General features: G+C 50.8%; 1 protein-coding gene across 1 annotated transcript in view; it reads right to left on the bottom strand.

Annotated features, from left to right (window-relative positions):
- Positions 1–24887, bottom strand: part of LOC115458875 (N-acylethanolamine-hydrolyzing acid amidase-like) — a 181107-nt gene that overhangs the window by 77232 nt on the left and 78988 nt on the right. Inside the window, 1 exon segment of the mRNA XM_030188713.1 lies at positions 18189–18315. Coding sequence (XP_030044573.1) covers positions 18189–18315 — 127 coding nt within the window.

Raw genomic sequence — 24887 nt, 5'->3', positions numbered from 1 at the left:
AAGTGCGGCAACTGGTGGAGAGGCGGATGACATCTTCTAGATTCCCGGTGGCTTGGAACCACTGGGAAGCTAGGGTCCATTGAGCAGATCTCATGTGAAGACGAGCCATGGGAGTCACATGAACTGTGGAGGCCATATGACCCAGAAGTCTCAACATCTGCCGAGCTGTGATCTGCTGAGACGCTCTGGTCTGCGAGGCCAGGGTCAAGAGATTGGTGGCCCTCGCTTCGGGAAGGTAGGCCTGAGCCGTCTGGGAATTCAGCAGCGCTCCTATGAATTCCAGAGACTGAGTTGGCTGGAGATGGGACTTTGGGTAATTTATCACAAACCCCAGCAGCTCCAGAAGTTGAATAGTGCACTGCATGGACCGGAGGGCTCCTGCCTCCGAGGTGTTCTTGACCAGCCAATCGTCGAGATATGGGAACACGTGCACTCCCAGCTTGCGTAGGTAGGCCGCTACCACCACGAGGCACTTTGTAAACACTCGTGGGGCAGAGGCGAGCCCAAAGGGCAGCACACAATAGTGAAAGTGCCGTGCGCCCAGGCGGAATCTGAGATACTGTCTGTGAGCTGGCAGTATCGGTATGTGAGTGTATGCGTCCTTTAAATCCAGGGAACATAGCCAATCGTTTTTCTGAATCATTGGCAGAAGGGTGCCCAAGGAAAGCATCCTGAACTTTTCTTTGACCAGGAATTTGTTCAGGCCTCTCAGGTCTAGGATGGGACGCATCCCCCCTGTTTTCTTTTCCACAAGGAAGTACCTGGAATAGAATCCCTGCCCTTCCTGCCCGGGTGGTACGGGCTCGACCGCATTGGCGCTGAGAAGGGCGGAGAGTTCCTCTGCAAGTACCTGCTTGTGATGGGAGCTGAAAGACTGAGCTCCTGGAGGACAATTTGGAGGCAGGGAGGCCAAATTCAGGGCGTATCCGCACCGCACTATTTGGAGAACCCACTGGTCGGAGGTTATGAGAGGCCACCTTTGGTGAAAGAATTTTAACCTCCCTCCGACCGGCAGGTCGTCCGGTACGGACACTTGTAGGGCGGCTATGTTCCCATGGATCCAGTCAAAAGCCCGTCCCCGGCTTTTGCTGTGGAGGCGCAGGGGGCTGCTTAGGCGCACGCTGTTGACGGGAACGAGCGCGCTGGGGCTGTCCCTGTGCCTGACGAGGCCTTCGGGCCGGCTGGTTGTACCTACGCTTCGCAAAAGAATAGGGTGCAGCCTGCCGGGCCCGGGAAAAACGCCCGCCCGTGGGGGCGGGTGCTGAAGGCGCCCGGTGGGAGAGCTTGTCGAGAGCGGTTTCCCGCTGGTGCAGTTGGTCAACCATCTGCTCGACCTTCTCGCCAAAAATATTATCCCCCCGGCAAGGGACGTCAGCCAGTCTCTGCTGGGTGCGGTTGTCCAGGTCAGAGGCACGCAGCCATGAGAGCCTGCGCATCACTATACCTTGGGCCGCAGCACGAGATGCCACGTCACAGGTGTCAAAAATACCCCTGGACAGGAACTTTCTGCACGCCTTCAGCTGCCTGACCACCTCCTGATAAGGCCTGGACTGCTCCGGCGGGAGCTTATCGACCAGGTCCGCCAGCTGTTGCACATTGGTCCGCATGTGGATGCTCATATAGAGCAGGTAAGATTGGATGCGGGTCACGAGCATGGAGGATTGGTAGGCCTTCCTCCCAAACGAGTCCAGAGTGCGAGACTCCCGCCCCGGGGGCGCCGAGGCGGTATCCCTCGAACTCCGTGCCCTCTTGAGAGCAGAATCCACGACCGCTGAGTCATGGGGCAACTGGGGCCGCATGAGCTCTGGGTCAGAGTGGATCCTGTACTGGGACTCTGCTTTCTTGGGAATGGTGGGGTTAGTTAGTGGTCGCACCCAGTTCCGAAGCAGCGTCTCCTTCAGGACATTGTGCAGCGGTACCGTGGAGGACTCTCTAGGTGGTGATGGATAGTCGAGGACCTCGAGCATCTCGGCCCTCGGCTCTTCCACAGAGACCACGGGAAAGGGAATGCTTATAGACATATCCCGCACAAAGGAGGCAAAGGAGAGACTCTCAGGAGGTGAGAGCTTCCTCTCCGGTGACGGCGTGGGGTCCGAGGGAAGGCCCGTAGACTCCTCTGAGGAGAAATATCTCGGGTCCTCCTCTTCCCCCCACGAGTCCTCATCCTCGGTATCGGACATTAGCTCATGTAGCTGAGTCCGGTACCGGGCCCGGCTCGACGTCGAGGCACCGAGGTCTCGGTGTCGTCGAGCGGTGGACTCCCGCGCCGGCGGGGACGGAGCTCCCTCCATCGACGTCGACGGGGACTCCACCTGCGTGGCGGTCGAGACCGGCACCGCAAGCGGCGGCGGTGTCGACAGCCCCGGCACCGGGCTAGAGCTCGCCGGCGCCACAGTCATCGGCGCCGGGGGCGCAAGCACCCCCGACGCCGGCACAGCCTGGCGCATCAGCCCTTCCAGGATCCCCGGAAGGATGGCTCTGAGGCACTCGTCCAGGCCCGCTGCCGGAAAAAAGCGGTGGGGCCGGTAAGGGTGTCGGTGCCAGAAGCTGCTGGGGGCCAGGAGACGGCACCGAGGTGCCGGAACCCCGACGCGTCGGTACCTCCACCACCGACGGAGATCTCTCCTCTCTGCGATGACGCTTCGGCGTCGACTCCTCTTCAGGGTGCACCGAGGGCTCCCGGTGACGGCGCTTTTTGTCCTTTTTCCGGTGCGCGTCACCGGCGCCGGAGGGCATGGAGGAGGAGGAGGTCGATCCCCCTCGGTCTCGAGGTACCGGGTCCGACAGGGTTCGGTCCCGTGGCTCACGAGCTGAGGGAGTGACCGGGGCCGACTGCCCACGCGGCCTCTCAACCCCACTCTCACCGGCGGGCCGGCGGGCCGACGGGACCTGTTCTCCTGGGGTCGCTGCCATCGGTGCCGATGTCTCGGGCATCGATACCGGTACCGAAGAACCGGCCTTCGATACCGATGCCGTCGAGGTCGACGTCGAGGGGCCGGCGCAAGTTCCAAAAAGACGGTCCCGCAGAACTTGCCTCGCAACCTGAGTCCGTTTCCGGAGACCGAGACACAAAGCGCACGACTTGAGGTTGTGCTCCGGCCCGAGGCACTGGAGGCACCAAGCGTGGGTGTCGGTCTGCGAGATCGGCCGGCCGCAGCGACCACACTTCTTAAATCCACTCGGGACCTTCGAGGACATCGACGGAAAAATCGCGTCGGCGAAGTCAAAGTCGGCAATGGTGGCTAAAATCACACCACGAAAATCTTAACCGACCGAGCGGCCACTAGGCCGCAGCGTGGCGTCCCCGCTAGTAAGCGAGGGAAAAAGGGAAGCGCGTGCTCCACACGCGCGAAAATCTTCTTTTTTTTTTTTTTTTTTTTTTTAACAATACAAAAGAAAGAAAAGAGGAAACCGATACGGGCTCCAAAAGCGACGATCCGCGTAAACGCGGTCGAAAATCCGGCGGCTGAACAGAGAGAGAGGCAATTGCACAACTCTCTCAGTCGCGGAAAAAAAGTAACTGGCGGGAGCGGTCGCGCACGGGCGGGAAGACGGCCGCGCATGCGCGGTGGGCGTAGCCTGCGTGCCGACCGTCCCGCGAAGCTTCTTCCGGTTGGTGGGGGCTGCCGCGGACGTCAACCCAGTCGTGAGAACAAGCAGCCTGCTTGTCCTCGGAGAAAGATTGGTACCCTCGACATTACCAGAAAAAGACACAACAGACATTTTAATATTTGGCCATTCTTGTTGTGGTAAATGCACAGTCTGCAAACATAGTCTTACAATCGAAAATTTTGAACACCCTATCACTAAGAAAATGTATTTCTTGAGACATAATATAGACTGCAATTCGATAAATGTCATTTATGTGATCATCTGTCCATGTCAACTATATGTAGGAAAAACAAAACATATGATTAAAACTAGAATCATAGAGCACAGGAGTTGTATTAGTCGTAATATACAATCTGCTCCTTTAGTGTCACATTGGCACAATTCAAACCACACAATTGAAGATATCAAATTGTTTGTAATAAAACAAATACAGAAAAAATGTAGAGGAGGTGACCTGGAAAATATACTCTTGAGAGAAGAACAAAATTATATTTTTAAACTAAATACAGTTATACCCCATGGTTTAAATATTGGCTTTGATTTAACGCCATTTCTTTAAAGTTTCAGTTTTTAAGGATGGTATTTATATGCTACTAGTAAAAAAGGCCCGTTTCTGTTAGAAATGAAACGGGCGCTAGCAAGGTTTTCCTTGGAGTGTATGTTTCAGAAAGAGCGTGTGTGACAGATGGAGAGTGTGTGTCAGAGAGAGAATGTGAGAGAGAGAGAGAGAGACAGAGTGTATGTGTTTGTGCGAGAGAGTGTGTGAGAGACAGTGTTTGTGTTTCTGTGTGACACTGTGTGAGAGAGAGGGACAAAGACAGTGAGTGTGTGAGTGAGAGTGTATGTGGCAGACAGAGAATGAGTGACTGCGTGTATGGTGTGAGGAACCCCCTCACTCCCTCCCTCTCCCCTGCCCCCTTGCAGCCAGGCATGTGCAGCGACCCTCCTCTCCCCGTGTTCCCCCTGCAGCCACCCATGTCCAGCATCCCCCTGCAGCCACCCATGCCCATCAACCCTCCTCTCCCCCTGCAACCACCCATGTGGTCTCAGCCCCCCCCCCCCCTCAGCATCCCTCCTGTCCCCCTGCAGGCACGCATGTGCAGCGTCCCTCCTCTCTCCCCTGTCCCCCCTGCAGCCAGCCATGTCCAGCGACCCTCCTCTCCTGTGCAGCCACCCATGTATGAGGACACCCCTCTCCTTTTTCCCTGTTCCTCCCCTGTGACCAGTCATGTCCATCGACACACCTGTCCCCCCTGATGACCACCAACCCTTTTGTCCCCCTGCCCGCCCTGCAGTGTCCATTCTGTATCCCCTGTCCCCCTTGCAGGCAACCATGTGGTGTGTGTGGAGCCCCATCCCTATCTCCCTGTTCCCTACCCCCCCTGCAGCCACCCATGTGCAGTGACCCTCCCCTCCCCTCCCCCTGCTTCCTTCCAGCCACCCATGTCCAGCGAGACCCCCCACTTCCCCCCCCCAGCCGGCGCAGCACCCAAAGAAAGCCCCTTGTCCCCCCTTCGCGCATCATCCGACCCCCCCCTACCGTGGCACATCACCAAGCCCCTCCCCCCCTCATCAACCCCCTTGCTACCCGCAACCGCTAATACAAACTGTGTCCGGCGGCTGCTGCTTCTGCTATTCAGCAGCAGCAGCCCGTACATAAAGAAAACCCAAAAATAAAAATCCTCCTAAAACGCACCTCCGTTGAGAAGCATCTCACATTGGCTGAAGTCTCAGCATGCGCTCCTCCTCTCCCCTCTGACGTCTCGGCGTTTCTCCGGGGTCCTCCGGCAGGGGCACTGATGTAGAGGGGAGAGGAGGAGCGACTGCAGAGACGTCAGCCAATGTGAGATGGTTCTACATGGAGGTGCGTTTTAGGAGGTTGTTTTTTTGTTTGTTTGTTTTCTTTATGTACGGGCTGCTGCTGCTGAATAGAAGCAGCAGCAGCCGCCGGACAGAGTTTGTATTAGCGGTCGCGGGTGGCGAGGCGGTCGATGTGGGGAGGGAGGGGCTTGGTGAAGCGGCGGGGAAGGGGTTGGGTGATGCGGCGAAGAGGGAAGGGGCTTTCTGATGCCCCGTTGCACGGGTTGTTGTGGCGATGCGGCGGGGGGGGGCACTTAGAGGTGCACCGTCGAGGCTGTTTGTGTGTGCGTGTGTGTTTGTTTGTGTGTGTTTGTGTGTGTGTTTGTGTGTGCATGTGTGTGTGTGCGTTTGTGTGTGTGCGTTTGTGTGTGTTTGCGTTTGTATGTGTGTTTATGTGTGTGTGCGTTTGTGTGTTTCTGTGTTTGTGTGTGCGCGTTTGTGTGTGCATGTGTGTGTGTGCGTTTGCGTGTGTGTTTATGTGTGTGTGCGTTTGTGTGTTTCTGTGTTTGCGTGTGTGTCTGTGTTTCTGTGTGTTTGCGTTTGTGTGTGTGTTTATGTGTGTGTGCGTTTGTTTGTGAGTTTCTGTGTTTGCGTGTGCGTTTGTTTGTGTGTTTCTGTGTTTGTGTGTGTGCGTTTGTGAGTTTCTGTGTTTGCGTGTGCGTTTGTTTGTGTGTTTGTGTTTCTGTGTGTGTGTGTTTGTGTGTTTGCGTGTGTGTGTTTGTGTGTGTGCGTTTGTGTGTGTGTTTATGTGTGTGTGTGTTTATGTGTGTGCATTTGTTTGTGTGTGCGTGTGTGTGTTTGTGTGTGCGTTTGTGTGTGTGTTTGTGCATTTGTTTGTGTGTGTGTGCATTTGTTTGTGTGTGTGTTTCTGTGTGTGTGTTTGCGTTTGTGTGTGTATGTGGGGGGGGGGGTTGTGGGTGGCTTTTGTGGTCGTGTGGTTGGGGAGTTTGCCAGCAGTCTGTAGCGATTCCTAGGCAGGGGGAGGAGTACGGAAACACTCCCCCTGCCTGGGTCGTTGTTTGTTGGAGGGGGTTGCCAGTTGGTTGGGGTGCCTTTATGGATCCCTTTACTCTCTGTGTTCCGCCCTCGAGGGCGGGGCAGAGAGACATGGTGAGTTGGATGGCTTCACCACCATGAACTTACGAACTGTTTAGGGATTTTGCAGATGGCTTCAGCAGGTTGTCTTCAGAATGTTGAGGTAGTGTTTTATGTACAGATGGGGCGTGGCTGAGGGCGGGTCTATGAGTGAGGGTGACTGGTCCTAGCCTATGAAGACTACAGGATTTTTGTGCTTCTCTGCCTTGGAGTGAGCTTCTCTGCCTTGGAGTGAGCTTCAGAATGTTCAAGGTGGGATTTATTAATATAGATTATAGCACAACTTTACAGAATACATATGTACATATTTTGTTTTTAGTTGGAAATATATGTATACAATGTGTATGTTCTCACGTAAGCTGCTTTTATATGTATATATATTTATATTTTTACCTTCAGATTTTTGGTTTTGATGGTTAACATATTTCTTTTAAATGTTTATTTAGTCTTTTATTATTTTTTAATCATTTTTAACAATTAGAATGTCCATATATTTTTTTATGTAAGACACATTTTTAACATCCCATTTAATTCATTGACACTTTAATAATTTAAATTTTATTTCATCCAAATACAAGACAAGCCACATAAGACCACAAAAATGTATTTCGTTGCTTATTATTTTATTATTTCATTGATTATTTTATTATTTGTTTAATTAGGAGATATTGCATGAGACTACATTTCAGTTTTTCGCACATACACAGCCTCAATATACATTTTTCCTACTTATTTAGGCAGTCTCTACTTCTCTCTCTTTTTTCTCACCATCATCCTACAACTCTGACGTATTCTCTTCACGTTACTATTTTTCAGTGACGTTCAGACTTCCCTGGAACCATAAAACGGAGGTTTCAGTCCATCTTCCCCTTTTCCAAATTTGAACTCTTGCAAGTCCAAGCGCTATACAATGTATCTATCAGAAGGAAGGTCTCTCCCAGAGTGGAGGAGTAGCCTAGTGGTTAGTGCATTGGACTTTGATCCTAGGGAACTGAGTTTGATTCCCACTGCAGCTCCTTGTGACTCTGGGCAAGTCACTTAACCCTCTATTGCCCCTGGTACAAAATAAATACCTGAATTATGTAAACCGCTTTGAATGTAGTTGCAAAAAACTCAGAAAGGCAGTATATCAAGTCCCCTTTCATTCTTTTCCCGCCCTTTTCTCTCTGGTACCTTGATTTTGGATTTGCTACACTTTATTACATGTACAAATACCGTTTTTTCCTCACGCTAAGTACATAAGTACATAAGTAGTGCCATACTGGGAAAGACCAAAGGTCCATCTAGCCCAGCATCCTGTCACCGACAGTGGCCAATCCAGGTCAAGGGCACCTGGCACGCTCCCCCAACGTGAAAACATTCCAGACAAGTTATACCTAAAAATGCGGAATTTTTCCAAGTCCATTTAATAGCGGTCTATGGACTTGTCCTTTAGGAATCTATCTAACCCCTTTTTAAACTCCGTCAAGCTAACCGCCCGTACCACGTTCTCCGGCAACGAATTCCAGAGTCTAATTACACGTTGGGTGAAGAAAAATTTTCTCCGATTCGTTTTAAATTTACCACACTGTAGCTTCAACTCATGCCCTCTAGTCCTAGTATTTTTGGATAGCGTGAACAGTCACTTCACATCCACCCGATCCATTCCACTCATTATTTTATACACTTCTATCATATCTCCCCTCAGCCGTCTCTTCTCCAAGCTAAAAAGCCCTAGCCTTCTCAGCCTCTCTTCATAGGAAAGTCGTCCCATCCCCACTATCATTTTCGTCGCTCTTCGCTGTACCTTTTCCAATTCTACTATATCTTTTTTGAGATACGGAGACCAGTACTGAACACAATACTCCAGGTGCGGTCGCACCATGGAGCGATACAACGGCATTATAACATCCGCACACCTGGACTCCATACCCTTCCTAATAACACCCAACATTCTATTCGCTTTCCTAGCCGCAGCAGCACACTGAGCAGAAGGTTTCAGCGTATCATCGACGACGACACCCAGATCCCTTTCTTGATCCGTAACTCCTAACGCGGAACCTTGCAAGACGTAGCTATAATTCGGGTTCCTCTTACCCACATGCATCACTTTGCACTTGTCAACATTGAACTTCATCTGCCACTTGCACGCCCAATCTCCCAGTCTCGCAAGGTCCTCCTGTAATCGTTCACATTCCTCCTGCGACTTGACGACCCTGAATAATTTTGTGTCATTGGCGAATTTAATTACCTCACTAGTTATTCCCATCTCTAGGTCATTTATAAATACATTAAAAAGCAACGGACCCAGCACAGACCCCTGCGGGACCCCACTAACTACCCTCCTCCACTGAGAATACTGGCCACGCAATCCTACTCTCTGCTTCCTATCTTTCAACCAGTTCTTAATCCATAATAATACCCTACCTCCGATTCCATGACTCTGCAATTTCTTCAGGAGTCTTTCGTGCGGCACTTTGTCAAACGCCTTCTGAAAATCCAGATATACAATATCAACCGGCTCCCCATTGTCCACATGTTTGCTTACCCCCTCAAAAAAATGCAGTAGATTGGTGAGGCAAGACTTCCCTTCACTAAATCCGTGCTGACTTTGTCTCATCAGTCCATGTTTTTGTATATGCTCTGCAATTTTATTCTTAATAATAGCCTCCACCATCTTGCCCGGCACCGACGTCAGACTCACCGGTCTATAATTTCCCGGATCTCCTCTGGAACCCTTCTTAAAAATCGGAGTAACATTGGCTACCCTCCAGTCTTCCGGTACTACACTCGATTTTAGGGACAGATTGCATATTTCTAACAGTAGCTCCGCAAGTTCATTTTTTAGTTCTATTAATACTCTGGGATGAATACCATCAGGTCCCAGTGATTTACTACTCTTCAGCTTGCTGAACTGACCCATTACATCCTCCAAGGTTACAGAGAATTTGTTTAGTTTCTCCGACTCCCCCGCTTCAAATATTCTTTCCGGCACCGGTGTCCCCCCCAAATCCTCCTCGGTGAAGACCGAAGCAAAGAATTCATTTTTTCTGTAATTGGCAGCCTTTTATTACTACAGTTTCTTCATTGGTTTTGCCTCACCATGGTTACACCCTTTTTTTGGTCGCTGTATTTCATTAGGTTTGTTTGTTTGTTTATTCTATTTTTTACCACATTTTTTCGTAGTGCTATTATTTAAACCTAGGTACTTTCCTTAAAATTCATACACATTTTCAATAAGAGTACTTCTCTGGATTACCTTATGCTTTACCTGTATCATAAGGCAGTTTTAAATCAGCATACTTAGCGCTTTGTTGGACTTGTTATGCATTTAGTTCTTTAGCACTGTCTAATTGTTATTCCTTCACAATGTGTCACCTTTGAGTTCGGTCAGCTGTTCTTAATTTTGTAATAAGTTTCTGGCCACTGTTCTCTTTCATCCAGCAGCTCTCAGCAAACATGGGAAAATTAGGTTCTTACCTTGGTAATTTTCTTTCCTTTAGTCATAGCAGATGAAGCCATTACGTATGGGTTATGTCCATCAACCAGCAGGGGAGATAGAGAGCACTCAAACTTTCACAGTGCCCTCTTGGCCAGCTAGCTCCACTGCCTCTTCAGTATTTGAAGCTTCCAAAGCAGTATGGCAAACCGCAATGGGAATCACAAGAGCTTTCCTCACAGCGAACGATGGCCCATCACAAGGGCATGAACTCATAAAGGAGGGAATGCACATCCTCCTGGAGGGAATAAACTCATCCTCCTTATTGTATAAGTGGAGGGGAACACACGCGCCTCCTGGAGGGAATCACACATCCTCCCAACACACTGAAGGGAATGAACTCATCCTCCTATTTATAGAACTGGAGGGGAACACACGCACCTCCTGGAGAGAATCAACACATCCTCCAAAAAAAAACATGCTGGAGGGAATGAACACATCCTCCTAAACTTAAACTGAACATGAATCCTGAAGATTGTTTTCCAACTTTCTCCCAAGGAAGGAACTTCAGGAAATTAGAACAGAACCTGAAAACAGATTCACAGCATACAGACAATCATACAGGGAGGGCTCATGGCTTCATCTGCTATGACTAAAGGAAAGAAAATTACCAAGGTAAGAACCTAATTTTCCCTTCCTTGTCATCAAGCAGATGAAGCCATTACGTATGGGATGTAACAAAGCAATCCCTAGATAGGGTGGGAACAAGCCACACCATGCGCTAGCACTTGTGCACCAAAACACGCATCCCTCCTGGCAGCCACATCCAGCCTGTAATGTCGAGCAAAGGAGAGCTTAGAAGCCCATGTTGCTGCACTGCATATCTCTTGAAGAGAGAGTGCTCCAGTTTCAGCCCAAGAGGAAGAAATCGCTCTAGTAGAATGTGCCTTAAAGGCTACAGGCGGAACCCTGCCGGCCAGCAGATAAGCTGAAAAGATAGTTTCTTTGAGCCAGCGGGCAATAGTGGCTTTAGACGCTGGAGACCCTCTGCGAGAACCGGATAGCAAAACAAACAGATGATCAGAAGTCCTGAAAGAGTTAGTAACTCGCAGATACTGCAGCAGAGTCCTGCGCACATCCAAAAGGTGCAGCTGCCCAAAAGATTCTGGAAACTCTTCCTCTGAAAAAGAGGGCAAGAAAATAGGCTGGTTTAAGTGAAAGGCTGAAACCACCTTAGGCATAAAGGAAGGCACGGTCCGAACCGTGACTCCGGACTCTGAAAATTGCAGAAATGGGTCTCTACAGGACAGCGCCTGGAGCTCTGACACCCGTCTCGCCGAGGTAATGGCCACCAGAAAAACGGCCTTCAGTGTCAAGTCTTTCTCCGATGCTCGCCGAAGCGGCTCAAAAGGAGATGCCTGCAGGGTTTTCAAAACTAGCCCCAGGTTCCAAGCTAGACAGGGTGCTCGCACTGGAGGTCGGAGCCGAAGCACCCCTCTAAGAAACCGTGCCACATCTGGGTGAGCAGCCAAAGACACGCCTTCCACCTTACCACGAAGGGAGGCCAACGCTGCCACCTGCACCCGCAGGGAATTATAGGCCAAGCCTTTTTGTACACCTTCCTGCAAAAAGTCCAGAATCGGCGAGACAGGAGCCCGCATTGGAACAATGGCTCTGGAAGCACACCAAGACTCAAACAGGCACCAAATCCTGGCATAAGCCACGGAAGTGGACCGCTTGCGGGCTTGCAGGAGAGTGGAATTAACTTTATTGGAATAACCTTTATCCCTCAATTGCGCCCTCTCAATAGCCATGCCGTAAGACCAAAGCGGCCGGCGTCCTCCATGGCTACCGGTCCCTGAGTCAAGAGGTTCGGTACCAGAGGTAACGGCAGAGGAGCCTCCCGGAGCATCTGTCGGAGGTCTGCATACCAAGGTCTCCTTGGCCAATCCGGGGCGATGAGGACCACTTCTCCTGGATGCAGCCGAATCCGCAAGAGCAGGCGCCCTATCAAGGGCCATGGGGGAAACACATAAAGTAGACCCAGAGGCCAGGGTTGAGCCAAGGCGTCCAACCCCGCCGAGCGAGGATCTCTCCGTCTGCTGAAGAAGCACGGGACTTTGGTATTGGCACTTGTCGCCATTAGATCCATCACGGGCTTGCCCCATTTGGCACAGATCTGCAGGAATACTTCGTCTGCCAGATTCCATTCTGCTGGATCGATCTGATGCCTGCTCAGATAATCGGCCTGCACATTGCTCTGACCTGCAATATGAGCTGCCGACAGACACTGAAGATGCAGCTCGGTCCAGTGGCAAATCAGTGCGGCCTGCGCGGCTAGTGCTCTGCACCTTGTTCCGCCTTTTCAATTTATATAGGCCACCGTTGTCGTGTTGTCCGACATCACTCTGACAGCCAATCCTTCCAGGGTCACTCGAAAGGCCAGAAGCGCCTGAAACACCGCTTTCAACTCTAGGCGGTTGATGGACCACTCCGACTCCTCGGGTGTCCATAGACCCTGGGCATGCTTCCCCTTGCAGTGTGCGCCCCAGCCCTTCAGGCTGGCATCTGTTACCACTAGGCACCAAACGGGGAGCGTCAGTGGCATTCCTCGCCGCAGCATGCTGTCCGAGAGCCACCACTCCATGCTGAGACGGGCCGCAGGGAGCCAAGTAAGTCTGCATTGGTAATCCTGAGAAATAGGAGACCATCTCCGGAGTAGGGAATACTGTAGAGGTCTCAGGTGCGCTCTAGCCCAGGGTACCACTTCCATCGTGGCTGTCATCGATCCCAGCAGCTGGACAATGTCCCAAGCTCGCGGGCGGGGCATCCTCAGGAGCAGACGGACCTGATTCTGAAGCTTGCACCGCCTTAGCTCGGGTAGGAACACATAGCCCGAGACTGTGTCGAACCTGGCCCCCAAAAACTCTAGAGATTGTGAAGGGGACAGGTGACTTTTGGCCATATTGATGACCCAGCCTAGAGATTGCAGTACTGAGACCACTCTGGCTGTAGCTTGGAAGCTCTCTGTTGCAGAGTCTGCTCTGATGAGCCAGTCGTCTAGGTACGGGTGAACCCTGATACCTTCTCGCCTGAGAAAAGCAGCTACTACCACCATTACCTTCTAAAAGGTTCGGGGAGCTGTGGCGAGGCCAAAAGGCAAGGCCCTGAACTGGAAATGTTTTCCCAAACACCGCAAACCTCAGAAACTTCTGGTGCGGGGGCCAAATCGGAATGTGCAAGTAAGCTTCTTTCAGGTCTAGAGACGTGAGAAACTCTCCTGGCTGAACCGCCGCAATGACGGAGCACAGGGATTCCATGTGGAAATGCCGCACTCTCAAGGACTTGTTCACTTCTTTTAAGTCCAGAATAGGGCGAAAGGACCCACCTTTTCGCGGCACCACAAAGTAGATGGAGTATCGGCCGCAGCCTTGCTCGGCGGGAGGCACCGGGGTCACTGCCCCTAACTGAATCAGACCTTGTAAAGTCTCCTCCACCGCCGCCCGTTTGACGGCAGAACCGCATCGGGACTCCACAAACACGTCTCTTACTGGGGCGTTGAATTCTATTCTGTATCCATCTCTGATCAGGTCCAGAACCCACTGATCTGAGGAAATCTTGGCCCACTCCTCGACAAAGAGGGAAAGCCATCCTCCGATGACAGGCATCGAGGAGAGGGCCGGCACACCATCATTGAGAGGGTCGCCCCTGAACTCCTGGTCTTGAGCCACCGGCTGCGGAACGCTTGTCCGAGCGAAAGGAGTTCCTCTGCTGACCACGGGCACGAGAAGTGAACCCAACAGAACGCCCCGGGCGGTACCTTCTAGCTTCACGGAAGCGAGGTCTGTACGAGGAGTGGACCATCTGGCCCTTAGAGGAAGGCCTCTGCCTATCTTCGGGCAAGCGCTGGGGTTTTGGATCACCCAGGCCTTTCACAATTTTCTCTAACTCCTCACCAAATAGGAGAAGTCCTTGAAAAGGCAACTTCACCAACCTTTGCTTAGAGGCCATGTCCGCTGCCCAGTGTCGTAGCCACAGACGACGGCAAGCCGCCACTGCTACTGCCATTTGTTTAGCCGAAGCTCTGACAAGGTCATAAAGGGCATCAGCCAGAAAGGACAAGGCCACCTCCATCCGCGGAGCCACATCCAAGAAGGGCTCCGCTCCATCTCCGGGCTGAGCCACTGCCTGTTGCAGCCAAGCTAGGCAGGCTCTCACAGCATAACAGCTGCATGCAGACGCCCGAACAGTGAGACCTGCAATTTCAAAGGACCGTTTCAACGCTGTTTCCAGCCTACGGTCTTGAACATCCTTCAGGGCAACACCTCCTTCAACAGGGAGGGTAGTTCTCTTTGTCACCGCAGTGACTAGGGCATCCACTGTAGGCATTTGAAAACGAGCCATATGTCCCTCACGCAGAGGGTATAACTGCCCCATAGCCCTGGAAACTCTCAAAGGTCCCTCGGGGTCAGCCCACTGAGCCGAAACAAGCTCTAGGATGGAGTCATGCAAAGGGAAGGCCCGAGCAGCTTTCTTGGTACTAGCAATCCTGGGATTACCCAAGGAGGCCATGCCACTGTCAGGATCTTCAATCGAGAGGGCCTGCAGGGTATCTGAAATAAGCGCTGGCAGCTCATCACGGTGGAAAATCCTCACCGCGGAGGGATCATCCAGATCCTGTGGTAAATCCGCACCTGACTCTGGTTCCTCAGACCAAGAACGTTTGTCAGAGTTCTCCGAATCCTCACACCCCGACCACGGGGGGGAAAAAGGTGCACCACAATCTGAAGGGGAATTAACCCTTCTGCGCTTATCTTTAGGCCAAGCATCCGGGAAAAAAACCTCACTGGGCAGTCCCAGGCCAGAATCCATCAGGGGGGGGGGCAATCAGAGGAGCCTCAGGCGACCCTTGAGGAAGGGCTCTTTTCATCATGTATGCTTTATGCAGCAAAAGCACAAAATCCGGGGAGAAAATCTCACCCTGGGCACCCAAATCCTGTCCGGTGCTAGCCACTCCTGAAATAACCTCATCTCGAGGTGCCCCACCTGGCTCAGGTCTCTCCGTGTCCACGGAGGCCGCGCCATGCGGTGTAAGCAAAATGGCGCCCACTGCCAGCTCAGAGCGGGAAGAAACATCGCTCGCCATGCTCGGGCCGGCTCCTACGCCAATACAGCACGATTTACAGAGCCCTGCTGCTGATTTGCGCTTGCCACAAGTGGAACAGCGCTTAACATTGTCCGCAGCCATCGCCGAAAAATGGCGGTAAAATCCAAAATGGCGGTTTCGCGCCAAAATCGCCCCGATCACGGGCCCACCCCGGAGGAGTTGGAAAACACTCTTACCTCAAAGGATCTAGTGTACAACTACGATCCTGCTGAAAATCAGGTCAAAAACCTCTGTTCCAGCGTCTCTGCGTTTAAAAACGCGACGCGACTTTTTTTTTTTTTAAGCTGTGAGGAAAGCAGAGGTATTGAAGACTCCGGAGGCTCAGATGAGTGGGAAAGGCAGGGAAAGGGCGAACCTATATGCCTGCATCCACTGTTGGTGGGTAAGGACAGGGAAAGCAAGGCAATATGTCCACATCCACAGAGGTATGGGTAAGGCAGGGAAAGGGCTAACCTATGTGCCTTTAAAGTGAAGCTGCTATAGCCTCCAACACCCCGGTTAACAACTGGCAAGCCAGGAACCACCTCCCGGCAGACTTTTCTGGAGCTCGAACAAGCTGCAGCCACCCTGCTAAGGGAGATAGAGAATACTGAAGAGGCAGTGGAGCTAGCTGGCCAAGAGGGCACTGTGAAAGTTTGAGTGCTCTCTATCTCCCCTGCTGGTTGATGGACATAACCCATACGTAATGGCTTCATCTGCTTGATGACAAGGAAGTTACCATTTACACCATGCATGGCCATTCAAATGTACATACCATGTCTATATTTTGTTCTTATATTTTTATATAGTTTGCAATTTATTAGTATATTATCACTATAATAATATCACAAAAGTTGTCATTTTCTTATTAATTTTTATTGTATTTTATTTCTATTTACTTCTATCAATATATATTTTCTCTCTTTTTTTCTTTTTCCTTTATACCTTTTAGGGTTTTTTACGTACAACCTTCTCTCATAATATTTGTTACAATTTCATAATATGCCACACTTCTTAAATAGTTACCCAGGAATAAGACAAGGTACATCTATTCATTAACCAATATCCTCTCTTCCCCCTTTTTCAGAAATTGAATAACATCAGCATCAAAGTAGTTTTATATCAACATACATCCAACTTAAGGTATATATAATTTATATGCTCTTTAACAATTAGATCCTTTTTATTGTTTCCACCCCCTTTTTTATATAATAACTAGTAAAAAAGGTCCATTTCTGAAGGCAAGGAAACGGGCCCTAGGCAGGCAATTTCTCCCCTCCCCCCCACGCTACAGCCCCCTCGACCCCCGTCAACCCCCCCCCCCCCCGTGCCGGCGAAAACCCCCCCCCCCCCCCGCCGCAGTGCTGCCGTTGTGGACTACCTGTGCTGAAGGGGGACCCAAACCCCCGACAGCCGAAGTGCTGTTGTGCCCTTCGCGTTGTTCATCTTCTCTGGAAGTTCCTCTGTGTGCGTCTGACATCAGGTAGTCCACAACGGCGGCGAGGGGTGACAAATGATTCCGAGGCAGGGGGAGGAGTACTCCTCCCCTTGCCTTGGAATCAGCTGTCCTTCCTAGGGCCCATTTCATTTTTCATGAAATGGGCTTTGTTGCTTGTATCATATATTTTAAAACAATTTTAATACCTTGGTGGGCTATATGTTTTTATATTCATGATAGCATTGTGCTTATTTCATTCAATGTTTCTGTACAAGTTTTGCTTCATTTGTCTTTCTTTGAAATTTCATAAATAAAAATGTTTCTAAAAATTGAATGATCTTATAAATGGGGTGGAGCTAGGTGGGCGGGGCACCACCAAATTTGTCTGCACAGGGCCCCGCACTTGCTAAAGACCGGCCCTCTCTATGAACATTAGTTTGCAAACATGTTTGGACAGGAATTACTTTTTCTGCTTTGGATCAATCTATTTTTGTTCATAGATACGCTCAAAAAAAACAACCCCAAATATAAATATATACTAGTAAAAAAGGCCCATTTCTAACACAAATGAAACGGGCGCTAGCAAGGTTTTCCTCGGCTCCCCTTCAGTCACCCATGTCCAGCGACCCTCCTCTCCCCCTGCAGCCCATGCCCAGCAACCCTCCTCTCCCCCTGCACCCACTGCAGCCATCCATGTCCAGCGACCCTCCTCTCTCCCCTGCCCCCCCTCCAGCCACCCATGTCCAGCGACCCCCTGCCCCCTGCAGCCACCCATGTCCAACAACCCTCCTCTCTCCCCTGCCCCCTGCAGCCACCCATGTCCAACAACCCTCCTCTCTCCCCTGCCTCCCTCCAGCCACCCATGTCCAGCGACCCTCCTCTCTCCTCTGCCCCCCCTCCAGCCACCCATGTCCCTCCTCTCTCCCCTGCCCCCCCCCCCCTCCAGCCACCCATGTCCAGCGACCCTCCTCTGGACATGGATCAGCTGTAAGGCATGGTTTTTTTTTCCACCGGGTTCTGAAGTTGACATCATAAAGGCTATGGTGATGTCAGCCTGATCTACGGAGCCTAGCAGACCAACTCGAAATGCGCCACGGTCCCAGGCAGCAAGATAGAACGTCGGAGGTGAGAGTTATTATATAGGATAACATACATTTTTAAACAAGCCTGTTGGTCCTCCTCTACTCTTTTTTTGTATCACTATCTCATGCATACTCATTGGAACTACACAGAAAACTAGTCTGAATTGGTGTTCCTCTAGGGATGAATTGGGGCAAAATAAAAAAAGATTTAACAGCAAAACTGAAAGAACAGGAGAAAGCCAGGATTATCTGCTCCTCCCCCACACGGTGTTAATGCAGTATTTAGTTGGGAGGATGGGGTGCTGGCTGACCCTATCAAGGGTAAAGACATGGCCGGTCAGACCTGATTTTCAGCCCTAACCAGCTATGTTTTTGCCAGAGAACCTAGCTGCAGTAAACCTAGCCAGTTTTCAGATGGAAACTTAAAATGGCTGCATTAAGCAGCTTAAGCTGAAAATGTTCCCTAAAGATAACGAGCTGAGTGGCTCTCTGAACATTAACATAAACATAGCTGGTATCATTTTCTGCAGCAAGCACCTCATTATTCTTCTCAAACTCCACATCAATGGTATAATTTCTGAGGTAATCTTCAAAACCAAAATCCAGATTCCTGCCATGATAAATCGTTCCATTGGAATCCTGAGCAACAATACTGGTGCAGAACCTTCACAAAGGCAGAAAAAAGAGAGAGAGAGAAACAAATATGGGATTCCCATTGCATGTTTTCTAGATGTTGCATTCAGCATTTTTCACTAGTGTAATCAAATATGAGAACTATATTTCTCATTATATCATCTTTGATTAATACAGTAATATGCAATGCATAATGTTAAAATTTGGTTCTTTCCTCACTACTGATTTCCCTCATATTTATTGGGGTCGATTGTGTTTTCCTGGTGTGTTTGTACATCGCTTTGGCTGTACAGATCAAGGCAATAGATAAGCTTAAAAAAATTCGTAGATGCTAATTTGTAGGTTAACATATGTTAAGTTGATTTGGCGTGCACTACATTTAAGGAGCATTAAAAAAAATTGAATATGCACTAATAAATACACATCTCTGGTACACCCCAATCTGTGAACCTATCCAACCAGAAGGCTTGGTTTAATTTGATTGCCTATCATTCCACTATCAGTCTTCAAAGTGGCATACTATAAAATATATATTCCTATTAAAAACAGTACTATAATGATGAACAAACAATTTAAAAAAATTGTATTATAACTCAATCATAATAATTGAATCCCAGCAAACCCCAAAATAAACACATTTTTTCCTAATTATCTTAGCTTGCAAAAAGAATAAGGTTAGTAAGACTATGAAAATGATGACAATATTGTTCGTTTTAAATTAGCATGTTAATGGAAGAATAGTTTCCTTAAACAGCAGAACAAATCATGAATACTAGTTGGTAGCTATAGAATTGTGTTTATTTATATATGCTTTATACAATGCAATGCTGGTAGGAGCCTTTATCAGTGAAGATTTCACTTGTAGTTTATCATCTTTTTTGTGATGTGTTATTTTTTTCTAGGGGGCTATTTTGTCAAGGGTTATTTTGTGGGAGGGGCCATTTTATGGGAAAATTAGGTTCTTACCCTTGGTAATTTTCTTTCCTTTAGTCACAGCAGATGAATCCATAACGAATGGGTTGTGTCCACCTACCAGCAGGGGGAGATAGAGAACACTGAAAACCATAGTGCCTCCTGGACAGCTAGCTCCATCTGCCTCTCAGTATTTGAAGCTTCCAAAGCAATGTTACACCGCAAAGTAGAATAACATGAATTTCCTCACAGCGAATGAACGTCCCAGAACAGGAGCAATAACACATAGGAGGGACGAACTCAACCTCCTGAAGTAGAACAGAAATCCTGAAAACTGTTTTCCAACTTCTCCCAATGAGGGAACATCTCTGCAGGAAAAAACTGAACACAAAACAGAGTCAATCAGGGAGGGATCATGGATTCATCTGCTGTGCCTAAAGGAAAGAAAATTACCAAGGTAAGAACCTAATTTTCCCTTCCTTGTCATCATCAGCAGATGAATCCATTACGAATGGGATGTATCAAAGCAATCCCTAGATAGGGTGGGAACAAGCCACACCACGCGCAAGCACTTGCGCTCCAAAAAGTGCGTCCCTCCTGGCAGCCACATCCAGCCTTTAATGTTGGGCAAAAGAGAGCTTAGAAGCCCAAGTAGCCGCACTACGTATCTCTTGAAGAGAGAATGCTCCAGTTTCAACCCAAGAAGAGGAAATCGCTCTTGTGGAATGTGCGTTAAAGGCGTCAGGCGGAAGCCGGCCAGCCAACAGATATGCAGAAAAAATAGCTTCTTTGAGCCAATGGGCTATAGTGGCTTTAGACGCTGGAGACCCTCTGCGAGGACCTGATAACAATACAAAAAGGTGATCCGAGGTCCTGAAAACATTTGTCATTCGCAGGTACTGCAACAGAGTCCTGCGCACATCCAGAAGGTGCAACTGCCCAAAGGATTCTGGAAACTCCTCCCTAGAAAAGGAAGGCAGAAAAATAGGCTGGTTTAGGTGAAACGCAGAAACCACCTTAGGCAGGAAGGAAAGCACCGTACGTACCATTACTCCGGACTCTGAGAATTGCAGAAATGGGTCTCGACAGGACAGAGCCTGGAGCTCAGACACCCGTCTTGTCGATGTGATGGCCACCAAGAAGACTGCCTTTAAAGTCATATCCTTCTCCGAAGCCCGCCGCAGCGGCTCGAAGGACAAACCCTGAAGAGCCTTCAATACTAGCCCCAGGTTCCAAGCCAGACAAGGTGCCTGCACGGGAGGACGGAGCCGAAGCACCCTTCTAAGAAACCGTGCAATGTCTGGATGCGCAGCTAAGGAGAAGCCAGCGACCTTCCCTTGAAAGCATGCCAATGCTGCCGCTTGCACCCGCAGGGAATTATAGGCCAAGCCTTTTTGTACACCATCCTGCAAAAAGTCAAGACTCGGCGAGAAAGAAGCCCGCATGGGTGTGATCGCCTTTGGAACACACCAAGCCTCAAACTGACGCCAAATCCGGGCATAAGCAACGGAAATGGGCTGCTTGCGGGCCTGCAAGAGAGTGGAGATGACTGTTAGAATAGCCTTGTCTCTTAATTGCACCCTCTGAATAGCCATGCCGTAAGACCAAAGCGGCAAGGGTCCTCCATAGTCACTTGGCCCTGCAACAACAGGTTTGGTACCAGAGGCAAAGGAAGAGGAGCCTCCACCAGCATCCACCGGAGGTCCGCATACCAGGGCCGCCTGGGCCAATCCGGGACAATGAGAATCACCACTCCCTGGTGCAGCCAAATTTGCAGGAGTACTCGCCCTATCAAGGGCCAAGGCGGGAACACATATAGGGGGCCCAGAGGCCAGGGTTGAGCCAAGGCATCCAACCCCGCCGAGCGAGGATCTCTCCGTCTGCTGTAAAAGCACGGGACTTTGGCATTTGCGCTTGACGCCATCAGATCCGCTAGGGGCGTTCCCCATTTGGCACAGTGTTGAAGGAACACTTCGTCTGCCAACTCCCACTCCGCTGGGTCGATGAGGTTACTGCTTAGATAATCAGCTTGCACGTTGCTCTGACCTGCAATGTGAGCTGCTGACAGGAACTGTAGATGCAGCTCGGCCCAGTGGCAAATCTGAGCTGCCTGCGCGGCCAGTGCTCTGCACTGCGTTCCACCTTGACGATTTATGAAGGCCACTGCCGTCATATTGTCCGACAGCACTCTGACAGCCAATCCTTCCAAGGTCGATTCTTCGAGTGTCCACAGACCCTGGGCATGCCCCTCCTGGCAATGAGCTCTCCAGCCCTTCAGGCTGGCATCGGTTACCACCAGGCACCAATCGGGGAGCACTAACTGCATTCCTCACCGCAGCTTGCTGACTGAGAGCCACCACTCCATGCTGAGTTGGGCCGCAGGGAGCCAATTAAGTCTGCACTGATAATCCTGGGAAATGGGAGACCAATGTTGTAGCAGGGAAAACTGCAGCGGTCTCATGTGCGCTCTCGCCCAAGGCACCACTTCTAGGGTGGCCGTCATTGACCCCCAACAGCTGGACAATGTCCCAAGCTCACGGGCGAGGCATCCTCAGGAGCAGACGGACCTGGGTCTGAAGCTTACACCTCCTTTGCTCGGGTAAAAAAACCAACCCCGAAGCCGAACCGGACCCCAAATATTCTAGAGATTGAGAGGGGATCAGGTGACTTTTGGATATATTGACGACCCAGCCCAGAGACTGCAGAACTGAGACCACTCTGGCTGTTACATGACGACTCTCTTCTGCAAAGTCCACTCTGATGAGCCAGTCGTCTAGGTACGGGTGAACCCGAACACCCTCTCGCCTGAGGAAAGCAGCTACTACCACCATTACCTTGGAAAAGGTTCGGGGAGCTGTGGCGAGGCCAAAAGGCAAGGCCCGAAACTGGAAATGTTTTCCCAACACCGCAAACCGGAGGAACCGGAGGTCCAGAGATGTGAGAAATTCTCCTGGCTGTACCGCCGCAATGACAGAGTGCAGGGTTTCCATGTGAAAATGCCGTACTTTGAGTGACTCGTTGACTTTCTTTAAGTCGAGAATGGGTCGAAAAGACCCGCCTTTTCGCGGCACCACAAAATAAATGGAGTAACGACCACAGCCGCGTTCGGCGAGAGGCACGGGGATCACCGCTCCCAGGTGCAACAAGCCTTGCAAGGTCTCCTCTACTGCCACCCGTTTGACAGCAGTGCCGCATTGGGACTCCAAAAACACGTCTCTCACCGGGGCATTTAATTCCAATCTGTAACCGTCTCTGATCAGGTCCAAAACCCACTGATCTGAGGTAATCTTGACCCACTCCTCGAGAAAGAGGGAAAGACGTCCTCCAACTGCAGGAATCAAGGAGTGGGCCAGCGCACCATCATTGAGAGGGTCGCCCATGAACTCTAGGCCTTGAGCCGGCTGCTGCGGAGCGTTTGTCCGAGCGAAAGGAGTTCCTCTGCTGAAAACGGGCACGTGAAGTAAATCCAGCGGAATGCCCCGGGCGGTACCTTCTAGCTTCACGGAAGCGAGATCTGGAAGAGGAGGGAACTGCCTGACCCTTGGAAGAAGGCCTATCCTTGGGTAACCGCTGGGGTTTAGGATCCCCCAGGCCCTTGACAATTTTCTCCAACTCCTCACCAAATAGAAGGCCCTGGAAGGGCAACTTCACCAACCTTTGCTTAGAGGCCATGTCAGCCGCCCAATGCCGTAGCCATAGACGGCGGCGAGCGGCCACTGCCACAGACATCTGTTTAGCCGAGGCTCTGACCAGATCATACAGGGCGTCAGCCAAAAATGACAAGGCCGACTCCATCCACGGTGCCACCTCCGCAAGGGGCTCCGCCCCATCTCCGGGCTGTTCCACTGCCTGTTGCAACCAAGCGAGGCAGGCTCGAGCAGCATAACAACTGCACACAGACGCCCGTAAGGCTAGGCCCGAAATTTCAAAGGACCGTTTCAGTGCTGATTCCAGACGTCGGTCCTGCATGTCCTTCAGGGCGACCCCTCCCTCTACTGGGAGGGTAGTCTTCTTTGTCACAGCCGTGACTAGGGCATCCACTTTAGGCACGGCGAAGCGTGCCAAGTGTTCCTCACTTAGAGGGTATAAGTGCCCCATTGCCCTGGCAACTTTCAAAGGCCCCTCAGGGTCAGCCCATTGAACTGAAATAAGCTCTTGGATGGAGTCATGCAAAGGAAAGGCTCGAGTAGGCTTCTTAGTACTTGCCATCCTCGGATTACCAGAGGAGGCCTCGCCAAGCGCAGGATCTTCAATAGAGAGGGCCTGCAAGGCGTCAGAAATAAGCGTTGGCAGCTCCTCGAGGTGAAAAATCCTAACCATGGTGGGATCATCAGGATCCAGTGGCAATTCGGCACCTTCCTCTGGCTCCTCGGACCACGAAGGCCTGCCAGACCCCTCAGAATCCCCACAGCTCGACCGGGGGGGGAGGGGGTGCACCACTCTCTGAAGGGGAATTTACCCTTCTACGCTTGTCACGCGGCCAACTGTCTGGGGAAAGAACGCCTGACGGCAATCCCGTGCCGGCCTCCACCGGAGGGGAACCAGGTAGCAACGCAGAGTCAGACACCTGCGGCAGAGCTCTCTTTAACATGAACGCTTTATGTAAAAGCAACACAAACTCAGGGGAGAAAGGCTCACCCTGGTCCAATCCGGGGCAAGCAGCTCCTCTGGCAGCCTCCATCCGAGATTCCCCTCTGGCCTCAGACCCCTCCGCTCCTGCGGGGGTCGAGCCATGCGGCGCATCCAAGATGGCGCCCACTGCCAGCTCCACCGAGTGGGAAGAAACATCACTCGCCATGCTCGTGCCGGCCCTGACGTCTGAAGAGCATGATTTACAGAGCCCTGCTGCAGATCTGTGCCTGCCACAACGTGAACCTCCGCAGCCATCACCGAAACCAGTGGAAAATTTCAAAATGGCGGATTCGCGCCAAAAACGCCACGATCGCAGGCCCTCCCCCTCTTACCTCAACAGACCGAGTCCCAGAGCTCCGGTCATGCTGCACAGACAGAAGATAGCCTCAGAATCGCAGAGCTAACAAGCGTGTCGCGTTTTTTGTTGTTGTTTTTTTTTTTAAACGCTGTGAGGAAAGTTAGAGGCAACAGCTACAGAGGCACTCCGGAGGTCCAGGAGAGTGGGAAAGGCAGGGAAAGGACGAACCAATGTGCCTGCATCCACATAGGGGGAAGGGTAAGGCAGAGACAGGGCAAACCTATATGCCTGCATCCACATAGGGGGAAGGGTAAGGCAGGGAAAGGGCTAACCTATGTGCCTTTAAAGTGGAGCTGCAATAGCCACAACACCCCTGCTACAACTGGTAAAAGCACAGGAGCCACCCCAGGCAGATTCTTGAAGGAGCTGAATAAGCTGCGTCCAACCCTGCTGGGAGATAGAGAATACTGAGAGGCAGATGGAGCTAGCTGTCCAGGAGGCACTATGGTTTACAGTGTTCTCTATCTCCCCCTGCTGATAGGTGGATACAACCTATTCGTAATGGATTCATCTGCTGCTGATGACAAGGAAGTAGGGCTATTTTGTTCTGGGCTGATTTGTCGTGGCTTTTTTGTCAGAGCTATTATGTTGGGGCACCCAGGCTTTCGTGTGATGTATGTTCATGCAGACCTATGCTGTTACCACGCCAGTGCAATAAAAAATCTGTACTAGCTGCTTAATGAGGGTAGGGGCAGTTCATG

Source organism: Microcaecilia unicolor, unplaced genomic scaffold, assembly GCF_901765095.1.
Source record: "Microcaecilia unicolor unplaced genomic scaffold, aMicUni1.1, whole genome shotgun sequence".
NCBI lineage: Eukaryota > Metazoa > Chordata > Amphibia > Gymnophiona > Siphonopidae > Microcaecilia > Microcaecilia unicolor.
Note: the sequence above shows the minus strand (reverse complement) of the source record. Positions and strands in the feature narration are given on the sequence as shown.